General features: G+C 38.5%; 3 protein-coding genes across 3 annotated transcripts; 2 read left to right on the forward strand and 1 right to left on the reverse strand.

The window, feature by feature from the left end:
* Positions 1-301: 301 nt before the first annotated feature.
* LOC131783748 (uncharacterized) lies at positions 302-2,302 on the forward strand. Its single transcript, XM_066159650.1, has 2 exons — positions 302-395; positions 1,191-2,302. Exon 2 carries the CDS (start codon positions 1,215-1,217, stop codon positions 2,151-2,153), a length of 939 nt encoding a protein of 312 aa, XP_066015747.1. The 5' UTR covers positions 302-395; positions 1,191-1,214; the 3' UTR covers positions 2,154-2,302.
* Positions 2,303-5,149: 2,847 nt separating this feature from the next.
* Positions 5,150-11,120, reverse strand: LOC131783738 (WD repeat-containing protein 18). The gene is made up of 10 exons (XM_066159730.1): positions 10,475-11,120; positions 9,735-9,845; positions 9,060-9,193; positions 8,451-8,610; positions 7,802-7,945; positions 7,505-7,563; positions 6,666-6,790; positions 6,199-6,410; positions 6,027-6,089; positions 5,150-5,910 (listed from the first exon to the last, which is right to left on the reverse strand). The coding sequence occupies exons 1-10, from the start codon at positions 10,676-10,678 to the stop codon at positions 5,737-5,739; spliced, it is 1,386 nt and encodes a 461-aa protein (XP_066015827.1). The 5' UTR covers positions 10,679-11,120; the 3' UTR covers positions 5,150-5,736.
* LOC131783735 (kelch-like protein diablo) lies at positions 10,751-16,481 on the forward strand. The gene is made up of 4 exons (XM_059100503.2): positions 10,751-11,810; positions 12,696-12,812; positions 13,643-13,945; positions 14,229-16,481. The coding sequence occupies exons 1-4, from the start codon at positions 10,781-10,783 to the stop codon at positions 14,513-14,515; spliced, it is 1,737 nt and encodes a 578-aa protein (XP_058956486.1). The 5' UTR covers positions 10,751-10,780; the 3' UTR covers positions 14,516-16,481.
* The last annotated feature ends 148 nt before the right edge of the window (positions 16,482-16,629 follow it).

Raw genomic sequence — 16,629 nt, forward strand, 5'->3', positions numbered from 1 at the left:
ACTGTCAACCCGCTAAAATCTTCAGTTTAGTCTGCAAAATGCGCCACAATTCCTGGCAGAGTCATACTAATGGTAGGCCTTAGTATTTTGGTTAACTTGGAGTCAAGAAAGATAAGAACAAAGCTTTTGCGTAAACTCAATTTATTTTCTATGTGATAATTATGACTAGCATCTGCGGTAACCTCCAAAACACATCCACATTTGGCTTCTATTTTTAATGTGTGAAAGTCTTTTTTTTTTTTTTAATCAATTAGAGCAAAGATCTCACGCACCTTTTACCAATGTTTAATCAATTATTTTAGCTGGTCAGTTTGTCGAGGAGACATATTACCATATAGACAAGTCTTTGAATCTAACGGTGGCTATAAGTTTGTCGTGAGTGCTCTGTCTTTGAGGTAAGTAACCAAAACTGCTCGAATAATCTATTCGTGTCGATACATTGAAGAAATCAAAGGATTGGGAAAAAAATCAGCGTAGCTTAAACTCATCTCCAAGACTTACCAAATAATTCAGCGAATTTTTTTTCCTTACAAAAATATGGGAGATGGGAGAGGACCAAAAAATTAATTACCAAAGGAGTAGTTCCAACAAACTCTATAAATATTAGGGTTAACATCAAGGCTGTTTTTTTTTCTTCTTTTTTCCTTTATTTATTGCTTTATTTCTTTTCTCTTTTTCCTTCACTTTTTTTGGTTCTGCTAAGTAACGAAAATATGCAACTTTCTAGAATGTAAGATTCAGTACAGGCCAAAGGGCTATAATTACTAACTGAATGCATTGACAACTCGTGATGAATTATGGTTATGATTTCTTTCTACTTGTTGTGTCTCTCGAGAAATTTAAATGCATCGAATTTCAATTTATATGCTAAAAGGGTAGTTTGCAACTTTTTATCAATTATATAGATACCGGCTTTTATGTGGTTTTATTGCGACCCTCAAAATCTCAAACTGATACCACTTTGAGAGTGTTTCGTGCAATCCCAGCTGTGGTCGCTAGACGGAAGCGACTCCATTTTTTCTGGAGGGGGGGGGTGGAGCTAGAGGGTGGTGTAAACTAGATTTATCATTTATTTTCCATCGGAAGTTTATAAGAAACGGCATGGGAAAGTAGGACTTCTAGTCTCCAAGAAGACATTAAATTCTAATGTAAACATTCTTATCATGATCACGATTGTAATTCATGGGCAGGCGTCATTCACAACCCTCCTGAGGATGTTACGCGACTGGTTCAAGTTTATGCTTTCCATTCCTCGTCACGAGCCAATGAGTAAAACGGAAAAGTTCGTTCAGTGGTCATCTTTATTAGTCTACTGCTTAGGCGGCCTCACATTTCTGGCAGTGCCCAAGCTCTATGGCATCATATTGAAAGTAGAATACACCGGTCGTTCTGAAGGTTACGTACGCCTGGTCGGCCTTGGAGTTGTAGAAATTGGATTTCTTTTCATAATCTTGGCACGTTCCACTGTAAGAATACATCGCTATGGAACCATTTTGGCTTCTGTTGTTAGCCGTCTCGTTTGGGTGCCAGCGACGGGGCTCATGTTCATCCTCAGAAATATGGTCCCTTTCACGTTCGCGTTAGTCTTCATGGGCTTGGATGTGTTGCTTTCCCTGAGCACCCTGTTTATATGGTGCCGAGAAAGGGATGGTTCCTCATTGGGAGACTTCTTAAAAGAGCTCCTGGCTCCATTTCGAGAATGTCACGGGATGAAAGTAGGAGGAACCATTACAGCCGTGTTTTTTGTGGGCCTCATTCAAACAATCTTTTGGTACGTGTTAGCGGTGAGACCCGATTTTGCTCATAAAATGTTTGTTCTCGATAATTTTGATGGGCTCGCTGGTGGCTACCTAGCAGCGTTCCTTTATCTGATTTCCATTCATGGCCTGTACCACGTCCTTTGCGCCAATAATTTGAATCATCCCTTCGCTCTAGCCACAGTTAGCTATCGAGTTCTTTTGGATACTCCAGTCTCTCTTGTCTTGCTTCTTGTTGATCAGATAGAAAGAAATCTCTTTCTCACGATTATGAGCTTCAACATGTTCATCTCCACCATCTTTTTGGCGTTTCTGTCACGTGAAAGACTTACCATTACAAACACCAGAGAAGGCCCACCCGATGTGCAAGCTCCCACCGTTACGGAAGAAAATTGAACTACCATGACTACTTAGTATGATAAAGGGGGTAAGTTTCTAAAGAAACTGTGGTGCTGTGTCGATGAGAGTATAACAGGGTAATTAAATATTATCAACTGGGTTGATAACGTAAGTTGGCCACCAAAAAGAGTTTCAAAGCTGACGTTCGAGCGTTAGCCTTTCGAAACGTCAACTTTTAAACTCTTTACGGTGGCCAATTTACGTTATCAATTCAGTAGATTATAATGAAATTAGGTAGTATGATAACTCAATAACTCGAACTTTCGGTCTTTCCTCTCAAATCATTTCATGTATAAATTTACCCTTGACGACTCAAACCGTTTTTGTCAATTTAAGTAAAATCGAAGAAAAAGTATTTCTAGTCATAAGCAAAAACCTGAAGCGAAACATGAAAACTATGTAAGCGGGCAGTGATTTTCAATAACTTGCGGGGGGGAAGGGAGATCGTAGGATTTTAATTGGGAACAAAAAGGGAACAGTCGTCTCCAATTAAACTAAGTTTAAAAGAGAGTAACAGCTAATTGACTGCTTATGAGGTTGGATCACTAGAATACTACAGAGTCTTGTGGGGGATCTGGTAACTTTTATTGTGACACAACCAAAGTCCTCTGACGCCCCTCCATCCCACCCCACCCTTCCCCCCGCCCCACCCCCCCCCCTGTTGCTAAAAAAGACTGGTCTCTAATCACTAAGAAGTGAGCGACAACAATTAATTCAATATAGTTTAGTTTACAAATTTATTACAAGAACTGATCAAATTACAAGTTTTATTACATGCTGCGATTAAAAAAATGCTTTATATTTAAAACTGTGTTCAGGTGGAACACATTTATTGAATAAAAACCACGTTTGGTTTAGTTCCAGTGACCTCCATCTTAGCAAGCCAAAGAAGCAACTGAATTACAACATAAACTACTGCAGGTCTTAAGTAATTTGACTGCATTTAGCTTCAGTTTGACGAGAGAGGAGCCTGCATAAGATAAAAGATGATATTCATAGATCAACTGAACTCTAAAAACGAGAGAATATGAGAGGTGTCTACTTCAACCTCGATGTCAACTTCAAGGTACACTCTTGACATGATTGGCTCATTAGTCAGATCACTAATGTCGCTCGTGAATACAAAAAAAGATAATATAAAATTAGAAAAAAAAAACACATACCGAGGAGGGAAAGAAAGGAAAATTGCAGCTGAAATTAAATACACCTTCCGCGCCACTCGATAGCGACCTCCATATTTAGGATATATGACTTTCGCTAAAGAGACTGTACACTTTTGGTTAAAATTTCTTATCCTTCCCCTCCTGACACGGACGACGGTCAGGTGTCCGTGAGTGGGGAATGTTGAAGCTTCGAATTGACTGGCGCATGATACTTACAAGTTTTGTGTTATTTCTCCTTCGTTTCGCAAAAGCTGCTTTCTCTATTGGGCCACTTGGCTCTTCAGCCTCAGTCAACGCCTTGAGTTGCACCTCCCACTCAAGAAAGTGCCCATCTTTACTTCCTTGCTCAGTTTTATGCTGTCTCAGAGAACTGGTTCTTCTACTCCTTTTTCTGCCCCCTGTTATAATCTCATCGTCTACGATTGAGTCTCTTTGAATTGTCTCATAAAAAGAGCTTACACTGCCTCCCCATACACGATAGGGCTTGTACTCAACTGTAGTAATACTAGTTCTGGTGCGAATGGGAGGTAAAACTTTAACTTCTTTAATAGCAGGAATGCTTGGTTCTTCGGTTTCTACGCATGCGGACGGCTTTACATCTATGTGGTTTTTCTCTTTGCTTCCGAAGTCATTTTTTTCCTTCTCACAAGACTCACTGTCATCGTGATTCCCTTTTCTGTTCCTTTTCCTAACTGAGGTCAAACAGGGCTGCACTCGGGAAAGAACTTCATCTTGATAACGCGAGCAAGTGCTTTTAAAACGAGAGCAGGTAACTCCCATGTTGAGTAGGAGAAACTTGAAAACCATTGCATCGTAAATAAACACGTCAAACAAACGAATGAGGTCATGGAAATGATCTCTAGCCATTTTGACGTCACCATTCTGGATTGAAAACTTAGCTTCTCTTATTCCGCCTTTTTTTTTTTAACTTGACTTGCTCCGTTTAAGTCGCATTACCGAGATGGGTTGGTCAGCTATGGGTGTAATTAACGAAAACCATTCAATGAAAGTAAGCAGAGGATTTCCTTATGTTTAGGCATATTTTATGTTTTTAGCATATGTCATCACTACGTTTCAACAGCTCGCCAAAAGAATATGGGCATTTGGAGTCGAATCTCGGAACTCAGTTTAATTTGGAGTCAGATAGCAAGAGGAATTTATTATTACTCGCCAAATGTGTAAATACGAATCCTTCCTAAAGATTGGTGAAAAGTCTCCGGCCGTAGATAATTTCGCAGTTTACCTCTGCGCGCGCAGTTTCGGGTTGTTCTTACGCCTGCGTGATTTGTGGACGATCTCGAGTTGGTCCAAGTAGTATTTGAGCAAAATATTTCGGTTTTCATATCAAGCACGAAAAAGTTAACGATTTCATGAAAAAAAATTAATCTGTGTGAATTTCTTGAATTTTCATCAACCCTTTGAACATATAACCTGTCACCGTTTTGCAGGACTATTGTGATTCTTATCTAACATCTTTTCGGAAAATTGGCCAAAATGACGTTCTGCATTACGTGATCCACATTTCTACACACTTAGGGTGAATGCGGCGATCTACATATTACTTCACCCTAACACCATCAACAAGGACAGTGGAATAGAAATCCTAGGTGCTCGGTTGTGGACGATCAAGAAACACAACAGTAGGAGAGCCGTGCGCAGAGGGAACCTAATCCGGAGATGTACCAATCACTGCTGTGGAATTCCAGGCAACCACAGCTAAGCATGAGAGTACATACGTAACGCACACTCAGTCACCTTTATGAAGTTACGGTGTTCATCTTATTTAAATTAAGTGAAATGTAACCAAGATTCTGACAATTATAACCTGTTCCAATAAATATAATCGAGTCCCTAAAAACATACACCGTAAAGAGGGGAGATGACCATTATTTCTGAAGTCATCTAAATATTATTTGTTAATCGAGACGGCAAGTCAGTTGGAGTAATTTTAATTTTAAATTAATTAAACTCAATTTAATTAAAATTGACGAAAGCAACTTGGGATATTTTTTCGCTCTATGATTGTTTCAGAAAACTCGCACCACTTTCTTGACCAATTCGATGCAAAACTAACACCAAGCACGAATTGGTCGCCCGTGTTTTCATGCGTTCTAAGCGGTTTGCTTGGTTGTTATTTCTTACAAAGTAAAATTTAACCGCAAACCATATTTACAACGAGCGTAGTACTTCAGTGGTTTTACAGACGAACGTAATGTCATCGCCGTGAGGTGATGTCTTTCAGCAAGTTACAGGGAAGATAAACCTTTTACGTTGGCGAAATTCGTTCTTGTTTTGACCGGTTCAGCCTCTGGAAACAAGGATTGAGAACTTGCCGATCCAATCTCAATAGTATGGCTTTCCTTGGGAAACAGCAAGCACAAATTCCATCTTGGAAACCTCAACAAGCGTTCGTTCCTTCACGTTGTCCCTTTTCCGGTTGCTTGGTACACTTCATCCATTAATTCTCTCACGGCAAAATGGTAAAAATGTTTGTTCACCCGTTTAACGTTTTCTAATTGCTCTTCAAGTTCCCGTCGCGAAAGTTGTCTCTTTCCTGTTGTTGCAGTTCCCTGCCCTTCAAACTCTGCGACCTGCAGGAGTAGAAAAACTGGAATTAGCGTCATCTTCGGATTTATTCGAGCAATTATCGATTGAGTGTCTGTTATGAATGTAACAGGAGAAGAAGGTGAAGTAGGAAATGTCGTACCTCGGCAAGCAGAGGTAGCGCAACACTGTCCCCAAATCTTTTTCTTTTTTCCGAACTACTTTCCTGTTTGAAAATCAAAATAAAAATATTAAGTTCAAAGTCTCATAGCTAACGTAAAGAAATGCATCTAAATCACTGGGTATAATTTACAATCCAGGTCTCAAGTCCATACCTCGCTTATTTTTCCCTTCAGCGTCATAAGAATAGCGTCAGAGTTGGAATCGCCATCACTTGTTCCCGCGGGACCGGCGACGTGTTTTTCACGTGATCGATTCGGTACATGCACGTGCCGTTTTAGAGGCTGGATCGGAGCAAGGGATGATTTCGGAGATGGGTTTTCCAGGTGTAAAGGTTTTGGAATTATCTGAGAATTGGTCACTGCACCTGTACACAAAGAATCAAGTATATCAACGTGAAAAATTTAACCCTTTAACTCCCAAGATATGATTGTTAATTCTCCCCTCTAGCTGCTACACATTTTCTTGTAAATCACCCACGAGAATTTGGTGTCAGATCAAGATAACAACTTCTAGCTGATAAGTATGAGTATTCTCATTACCTGTGTGCTGGATAATGTATGGATATTGTAGGGAGAAGCTACACGTTAATCACTTCTGAGAGTGAAATGGTTAAGCTTACCTTTGTGGTTGACAACTCTGAGACACTGCTTACTAGGAACATGCCAAACACGAGCAGTCTGGTCTTGAGAGCCAGACAATAACAGAGTTCCATCCATAGAAATTGCTAAACTGTTGACTTGTTTACTAAATAGAGATAAATAGAATAGTCACTCACACAAAGTTTTCGACATTTTGAACCTAACACTGTGCAGGAGGTGCGTCACATATGAACCTGGTCTGGGAACAGCCAGGGTCACTGTAGAGTCTCTGTGGCTCAGTGGTAGAGAAAAAGAGTGAAAAATCTGGAGATTTGTGGTTCCTTTCCTAGTAGAAACTCATATCACTTTTCTTTGACCCATGCTTGTAACAAGACAAAAAACACTTTTCTGAACAACAGTCATTAAAATTATTATTTTTGGTTACCATCAAACAAGACAAAAACATATTCCTTTACAAGAAAGATGAGCCATCTAAAAATTGCCTTGCTCTCCAACATATTGATTCATAGCTCAGTTGGTCCACCTTCCAGCATATTGGGCTTGAGATTAAGAGATTTAAGGTCAAGTTTGGCTAAAATCGTCCATTCAAGTTCTGAGAACCTGGAAAATATTAACCCTTTAAAACCAATGAGTGACCAAGACAGAATTTCTCCTTACAATATTAATGCAATATCAAGCAGAGAAGTGATGAGGATAAAGAAAAATATCAATTTGGGGATGATCAGTTGATGCAATACCAAAATCTCTGAACTAGCATCTTAAGAATTGAATGGCAGATGGTAAGGAGAATTACTTAAAAGATCTTTGGAGTACACGGGTTAAAATAATTATTGGATCATCAGATGCTTGAGAATATTACCTATGACCATTGAAGATGAGGGCTTCTTCTTTCTCCAAGTGAATGTTATTCTTCATCCCCTGTATTTCAAGATGGAAAAATATTAAGTGGTACGGAACAAATGGCATGAAAGATAAAATCAGCACATAACCTTGATGCTGTAAATAGAAGCTGATAGGGGCCAGGAAACCCTCAGCTGTCGGACCATTCTGTTCCAGCATCAGCAAAATCATGGAGGTTGTTCGATGCATGACTCGCAGATTTTAGTTCATAAAAGAGGAAAGTAAAGGCTACTCTGAAAAATTACTTTATGCTTACCCTTCTAAAAAGCTCTACTTGGTAGATGTTGCCATCTGTTCCTCCTGCAAAGCAGTTCTGTTCTGCAGCATCCATTGTCACAGCTGCTACTCCAACATCAAACACAAATGAACACAAAAGTTCACCAGAACTCAGGCTGTACAACTATGAAAAAAAAAAAAATGGGACAAGTGTGGAAGACTTCATGGCCAATAGTCATGGAAGATGGGCTCTGGATAAGGGGGTCTGGGTTTAAGGCTTTACACCCTAATGTCAGTATGCATATTCTCCATACAGTTCTCTAAACATTTCCTGTGATATTGACAAGGAGAATTTGTTTAATGATCCAGAATTTTTTAAGTTTTCTATCATTTCCATTTTTCTCATGACACTGCACAGCCTTAATGCCTGCAGGTTTTTTTTGCTAGTCCTAACGGCTAGCTTCAACACTCCTTGCAAAGAAACTGTGACAAGCTCAAGTAAATGTACCATGTAGCTAGTCTCTTATCCAAACATTTTTCCTTTTTTGTGGCAAATTGCAGTTATTTACATCACACCACTTATATCCGTCACTCATCAATCTCAGTTAAAAATTTAAATTTTAGTTATAAACCAATACACCAGTGACATACATTCAACCAAGGCTGATAATACTATTGCTATCACTTACCTTACAAGTTTGATCAAGGGATGCAGTGATCACATGACCTCTCATGCCCCCACTTCCACAATGGATATCAGTGACAGGAAGGGCATGATCAGACCATGTGTACCTTGGAGTTCGTATTTCATCTGAAGTTCCTACGCTGTTTGATGAAACCGACAAAATCCTGAAAAAGATCATAAAAATTCAACAAAATGTAAAAGTATTAATAATATTTCATTTTTAAATGTGAAGATGCCTGTGTCATATTCTTCAAAATTGCATTTTTCAGCCTTTTTCCCCAACCCTCCTGAAAAATGCGTCTTGCAGGCTGCCATTAAAGATCTTTTTCAAGCAGCAAAAGAACTTTTTTTTTCTGTGGGGAATTTACTATTGAAATATTTGAAATTAAAGATATCTGAAATTGAAGACTTTTGTCAAGGTACATGTATGTGGGGCTTAATCAACTACCGGTACATTAAGTTATACAAAATTCTCTGAACTGAAATTATAAGCAATGTATTGAAGACAGTGTAGCAGATTTCCAAAAACATCTTGCAAGTGAAATGGTTAAGGTTCTGTAGGAAGAAGTTCTAGAGACTCTATATTTGAGAACAAAAGTTTCCAAGAGCTTACTTTGCCATTTTCCACACCATCACTAAATTATCATCACCAGATGACAAGAAATGAGATCCATCATCTGTGAATTTCAGACATGAGACTCGCTGGAAGTGTCTTGAAAGTAACCCAAGTAAATTGCCACTTGCAACCTTTGAAAGAAAAGAACTGAATAAAACCTTTCATGATAATCTCAGGGACACAGTAGCCAAATGGTAAGTGGGCTGAACTCCAAGACTTGGTCAGTTTGAGACCTGGCTACATCATTGTATCTTGTACTATGGAAAACACTTTACTCTCAAAGAGCATCTCTCCACCTAGGAGTAAAACATGTACTGAAAAATTGTCAGGGAAGCCAGCTTAAATAGTGGGGGTCACCTTGTGATGGACTGGCACCCCATACAGGGGGGAGTGGTGAAACTTCTGATCACTTCATGCTATGGATGAGCCGTGGCTTTATAAACCACTAGGCTTGAGTACAGACTTTTTTATCATGTTTTGAGATTCTAAAGACTAACCTGTTTTCTAAAATGCTTTTAACTGTATGTTGATAATACAATAGTGTATACATCTTTAATCCAATAATTATAATTGTAGCTTAAGAACACTGTTAATGAACTAGTCATGAATTAAGTTCTTTTTTTCATTACTTTTTTTAAAATTTCTTTTTCCCACTGAATGACTCAAACATACCTGCCAAATATAAATTTTCTCACCACAAGCCACCACACAGTAGTTACCATCAGGAGAACATGTTATGGCTGTCACTTTACCAGGGCAGATTAATTTTGTTAGAACTGACTCCTAATATAAAAGGAAATAAAAAAGGAGTGTATAGGAGTATGGGGAGGGGGGGGCACTTCAAGTAAAATTTTCAACTCATTACTGGGTTCTCAGTTGCAATAAACTGAGATCAGGAAGGAATAGTCAAACAAAATCTCAGAAACCAAACCAGAAACCAGGTAGGTTTAAATCTAGCTCTAAAATGCCTTAACCCTTAAACCCCTAACAGTGACCAGCATCTCACTTCTCATTACAAAACCACCCCTAAATCACACATTAAGATCATGAGAATATGGGAAATGATCACCAACAATAGCAGCTATTGATTGTTAAACAAATTCTCCTTGTTAGCACCTTTGGAAATGTACAGAGAACAGTAATGAGAATATGCATGCCGGTGTTGGGGTGTAGAGGGTTAAGTCCGTGATAGCTAACATTCATTATGAATTCACAAATCACTGGATCCTTATTTGAAAAGCACCAGTTACATTTGAATTATACACAAAAAAGATCAAATTATCTATGCCTGTAATATAAAAACAACAAGGCAATGAATCCTTTCACGTATGGTAAAAATGCAACCACAATCTTCTGGAAATTTTTAAAACACATCATTTTTTTCCCTTAAATTTAGCAACAAAGAAACCAACCTTAGCCATGTTCCACGTGTGGATTATAGGTTTATTTGACTGTGATGCCATGATATAATCTTTACCGAGAAGTGAAACGCATCTCGCTTGGCAACTTCCTCCTTTGTAAGCTTTCAGTTGCATACCTGAGTTTAAATCCCATAAGGATACACAGAAGTTATCTCCAGATGATTCTGTTGTCAGTGCTACCTCAAAGTCCGCCATCTTGGATTTCTTTATTACGAGCCGACAGTCATAAAAAAATCAGCGGTGTCCTCAAACTCATGTCTTCTGTTAAGGAGAAATTAGGAGATTAAAAATAACAAGATGGCTTCCGTGGAGCTTTCACAAGTTTATGTGCCTGTAGCGAATTACTGTGTCCAGATGATGAACTCTCTTAACGAGTTCCGGAAACACAATATCTTGTGCGAAGTAGTGATTGTGGTTAATGGAAAACAATTTTTCGCTCATCGGAATGTTTTGGCGGCAAGTAGTCCCTATTTCCGGGAGATGTTTTCGAGTAACATGCGTGAGCATTTGGAAAACAAGCCAGTGATTCTGGAAAACATCACTGCAGAAATAATGGAAGAGTTGTTAAATTTTATCTACACCGGAAGCATCAAGATTACTCCCTTTAACGTCAAGGATTTTGTTTCCGCTTCAAATTATCTCTTGATGACGAACTTGAAGGAAACTTGTATATCATTTATGAAAGCCATGTTAAATCCCTCGAATTGCCTGGGTATCGAAGCAGCTGCATTTAAATTCAATTGTACTGCTCTACGAAGCACAGCTAGTCAATACGTTTACGATAATTTTGTGGCTGTCTCGCAAACGGATGAATTTAAGTTGCTCTCTGCCGACCGCTTAGCAGAATATCTCGGCAGTGATGACATTCGAGTCGAACGCGAAGAACAAGTATTCGAATGTCTGATGCAATGGATAAACCATGATATAGAAGTTCGTAGAGGCTTTTTTAAAATACTTTCACAACATGTTCGTTTCCCGCTCATGTCTCCCTATTACTTAGCGGATCATGTTGAAACTGAAGAGATCGTACTTTCATCTCCGGAATGCACATCGTTGATTCTAGAAGCAAAGAACTACCACATGCTTCCAGATCGCAGACACCTGATCAAAGGTTCTAGAACCAAACCTAGAAGATCAATGGGGGTAATTTCTGTTATATTTGCTGCCGGAGGAATTCAAGGATCGACAGTAATGAGGGACACTTTTGGGTTTTTCCCTGCAGCAAATAGATGGAGTCCTTTAGCGCACATGATCATCGCGCGATGTAGACACGGATTAGCAGTTACTGGAGACATGGTATATGCCGTGGGTGGTCAGTCACGAGAAGGTATGTGTGATGAATAGAGTTTTAACGAGTACATGTAAGGGTTAGATTTCATATTTTCGTGTAGGTAATGAGGTCGGGTGAAAGTAAGAGAATAACGTTATTTGAACAGCGTGAAAAATATGTAAATTTATTTTTTTGCTGTTGTTGTTGTTCATAACTACGGCTTTTTGTAAGTTATTTGAAGTTAATCCTGAGAAGGACCATTGGGGAGAAGTCAATTGAGTTATTGTTATTACTATTATTGTTATTATTACTAATATCATCATTATTATTATAATATTTATTAGCATTAGTATGATTATTATTCATGGTTTTAGTAGAGGTTACAACCTGATTTTGTGCAATTTGGTGTAAACAAGAATGAGAAAGTTTTTCAAGAAGATCAAAATTGCCAGGCAAGTGCAATTTGTTGTCTTGAAAAATTTACAAGTGTTTATTTGTACCAAATTACATGAGAAATCAATCTCAAGTTATTACTTATTAATGATTTGCACGATAAGAGCATCGCAGAAAGTCAGATGAAATTTTGACAGTGCAGTCCTGTCACAACTTTGCAAGGTTGGTCATTACTGTTTTAGAATTGAGATCAAGTTTATCCATGAAAACTTAAATTTTCAAAACTTTGTCCTTGGTCATATGATAAAATACATATTGACTAAGTTAGGTAGGGCTGGACAGGAAATTAATTGGCTCTCAATCGTGATACACAGCCTCATTGGGCCTGGTCTGTGTGTCATGACCTCAAGCCAAATATTCATGTCTAGCCCTCCCACTTAGTCAATAAGTACATATTATAGGCAGCAGTAGTCAGCACCAGTTACTAGTTTTTATTTAAACTCTTTGTATAGTATGAAAGTGTTATACAGCAATATTTTCTGCCTACAGGTGCTGCCCAGAGTTCTCTGAACTCAGTGGAAAGATATGATCCAAGAACAAACACATGGACAATGGTTGCACCCATGAATATGAGGCGCAGTCTGCTCAATGTTGCAGTACTTGACGGTGAGTATTATTTTTCCCCTATGCCCAGTTAATCCTTTACACCCTAATATCAGTATGCATATTCTCCACACTTTTCTTTATACATTTCCTAAGGTGCTGACAAGGAGAATTTGTTTGCCAATCAAAAGGTTCCTTCCCTGGTGACCACTTCCTTTCTTCTCATGACCTTAATGTGTGATCCAGGAGTGGTATTGTTGGGAGAAATTAGATGTTAGTCACTCTTAGGGTTCAAAGGATTAAATTCAAAGCAGCAGTACATTCTTTCTATATTCTATATTCACCCTTAACACCTTAACGTTAGTATGCATATTCTCTATACTGTTTTCTATACATTCTTTAAGGTGTTGACTTGGAGAATTTGTTTACCAATCAAGAGCTTCCTTAATTAGTTGGTGATCATTTCCTTTATCCTTGTGACCTTATTGTGTGATTCAAGGGTGACATTGTAAGGAGAAATTAGATGCTAGTCAAAGAGGGGTTGGCTATCAGTCAGAGGACATACTTAGGGTAGCATTAAAACTGGATTATTTTTCATCACAGCAACTTGTTGCATAAGTTCAAAGTTCAAACCAACTTACCTTGTTACCAAGGCTGTTACTAGTGGAAGAGAAAAGGGAACAGTTGCCTAAAAAAATGCAACATTTTTTTTTATTCCATCTTTTTGTGGAGTGTTAGACAGATAGTCTGAACTTTGTAAAAATTACCTTTAAACTTTTCAAATCCAATTCCATCATCTTTATTAAACAGCAAAAAATGGTTTTGACCTATAAAGACACGTGTACTTTTGCATGTGGTCATAGTTTCACCTTTTATTTTTTTCTTCACATTAGGAAATATGTATGCTGTGGGTGGCTGTGATGAGAGTAACTTCCGACTCAACAGTGTGGAACGTTACCACCCAGCAACAAACACTTGGTCATTTACAGCACCCATGACCACTTGTCGCAGCAGTCCATGTGTGTTGACATGCCGTGTACTGTATGTGATTGGTGGAGTAAGCTATGTTGGAATGTCACTTAACACTGGAGAGTATCTTGACCCCATGACAAACACGTGGAGGGCAATTGCCCCCATGCATTACAAGCGAGCGAGCGCATCAGGAGCAGCAACAAATGGAAAGATCTACATCATTGGTGAGCCATGTTTACTTAGTGTGTAAGAGTGATAGGCATCTAATTTCTCCCAATAATATTACCCCTGAATCAAACATTAAGGTTATGAGATTGACGGAAATGATCACAAACTCAAGAAGCTCTTGATTGTTAGACAAGTTATCCCTGTAGGTACCACAGGAAATGTATAAAAATGGTGTGGAGAACTTGTATACTGATGTCAGGTTGTGAAGGGTTTGGATCAAATATTGTGAGATGTCATTTAAAAATTCAGTTCAACGCAATTTCATGTTAATTTTTTAAGGTGGCTGGGACGGTTCTGTTCACCTGAATAGTGGTGAGGTGTATGACCCTGATATAGACCAGTGGTCCTTGATTGAACCTGCTAGCACTGCCAGATGGGATGCTGGGATAGCTGTAGAGAGTGACAAAATCTTCATTGTTGGGGGATGTGACAGGAATGCACTTTGCACTTTGGAAACAGAGTGCTATGACCCTGAGAAAGACAAATGGAGTAAGGTGGCATCCCTGCCAGTTGCAACACATGGAATTAAGTGTTGTACCATCCAGCTTCCACATAAATTTGCATAGCTATCTCTGTATGTGCGGTCTGTCACTCAATCCTGTAACTTGTAAGATCTGATTAGTATTTTATTTCTCCTTCCTGGCAGCTGTATGCTTCCTGGTAAATTTTTTAAGGGAATTTGACATTGTATCAAGATGGTACTTTTGCGAACAAAAAGGTTAAAAACTACACAAGGCATGTACAGAAGTAGGTGTACATGAAGGATATGATATATTTCACTGAGGCAAATTGTTATCTCAGCAATGACAATGGTTGATTGGCCAGCAGAAAATGCATAACTATGTTGTATATTCAGGTGAGGGTAGGCAAGTGGTTGTTACGTGCTTAGGAAGGGGCCCCTCTGGACACTTATCTCCTCCTTGCCCCCTTTCTACTTTGGCCTCACAATTAGCTCTGTTCCCCCACAATTAAAAATGCACCTCTTCTGCTACAACATATGCACTTGTGTGAAAATTGAACAATAATGACCTGAGACTTGGTTCTCAACCCTGATTGGATAGATTTGATACCATTAACCTATGGAGTTTAAATGTTAGCTATGAATAACAGTTGTTTGTGGGACACAAGTTGTTCATACTCATTTTATAATGGGGTGTCCAATTTACTGAAAATTGATGTAGCATGTTGATTTGGAACACGTCTGATATTTGTAGCTCCATAGAAATGTTATTTACTAGAGATATTTGGAGTCTTTTGCAAACAGCATAACCAAAGGCATAGCCAGTCTATAGGCCGGCAGGCCCAGGCTTTCATTTTTCTGTCTGCTTGCTTGACTTTTGTAATTTGACTCTTTCAAATATTGAGACAAAAATTGAACTTTCTCAGGAACTGGCCTACAATGTACAAGTTAAAAAGCTGGCTACACCCTTTATAACTGTGTAAGGGAGAATGGTTTTAATTTTATTTCCATTAGAGAAGAAAAGAATTAAATATGCAGGTTGTTTTATGAAGGAAGCCCAAGTAAAAATTTAAGAATATTGAGCTTTTTCCAATGGTGAGCAGCAAATTTTAAGTGCTGACACATAAGAAATTAAGGCACCTCTACAGGATCCTTTTAATTTTGTCCTTCCTCACTCATTTTTAAAACTTCCTTTCCCCCAAGCAGTTTACTTCAACGGAAAGGTTTGATAGATAAAACTCAATGTTGTATTTAGGGTGGGAAGCAGGGGTGGAAGGGGAAAAGGAATTCCACTTCAACCAGATAAGGAAAAAAAATGTGAGTTAACCCTTTAACTCCCATAAGTGACCGAGACAGAATTTCTCCTCACAATATCAATACAATATCAAGCAGACGAGTGATGAGAATAAAGACAAATGTTAATTAGGGGATGATTGTACATTCAATAACGAATTCCCCAAACTAATATCACAAGAACTGTATAGCAGACAGTAAGGAGAATTGCTAATGAGATCTTGGGAGTTAAAGGTTGAGACTTTTAAAACTCAATGTTGACCATGAAGTTCATAATTTCTGGAATAACATAATTTTAAAAAAAAACCCATGGAATTTCACTGTTTGTTAAATTATACGTTTAACAATTGGTTCATACGTCAGCGCGCGTTCATCGAGATATGAAGCACGCGGGAAGTTTGGGGAGCACGAAAGATGCGTAAGAGTTGCTCGAGGCGTAGCTTCTAGCTTCTTGAGTGCTCTCTAAACTTCCTAAATGCTTCATATCTCGATGAACGCACAGCTGACGTGTGAACCAATTGTTTTATAACATTTTCAACCGGATGGAAAATTTTTTTCTCGAAGGATCTGTTTGCTGACGTCATGAGCGTGCACAATAGGGATATGAAGCACGCTCGCGCAATTGAATTTGATCGGACAAATTTACCAAATTTTTTGTTATAATATTCGATGATACCATTCAATATTGATTACTTTTAAAAGATACATGTACATTACTACGTATGTAACTATCTTGTATAGCTACTTTTTGATATTTTTCACGTCTCGGCGGATTGTTAATATTGTTCAAAGATATAAGTTAATTGGAGTTAAATTAAATGATGAGTTCAAGTGATAATCCAGTCAATATGAGAAATTGAAAAATGAGAGGGTTCCAAGTTCACCATTCGTGATTTAACTTACAATATGCCATCAAGTAAAGTCTGT

This window comes from Pocillopora verrucosa, chromosome 12, assembly GCF_036669915.1.
Source record: "Pocillopora verrucosa isolate sample1 chromosome 12, ASM3666991v2, whole genome shotgun sequence".
NCBI lineage: Eukaryota > Metazoa > Cnidaria > Anthozoa > Scleractinia > Pocilloporidae > Pocillopora > Pocillopora verrucosa.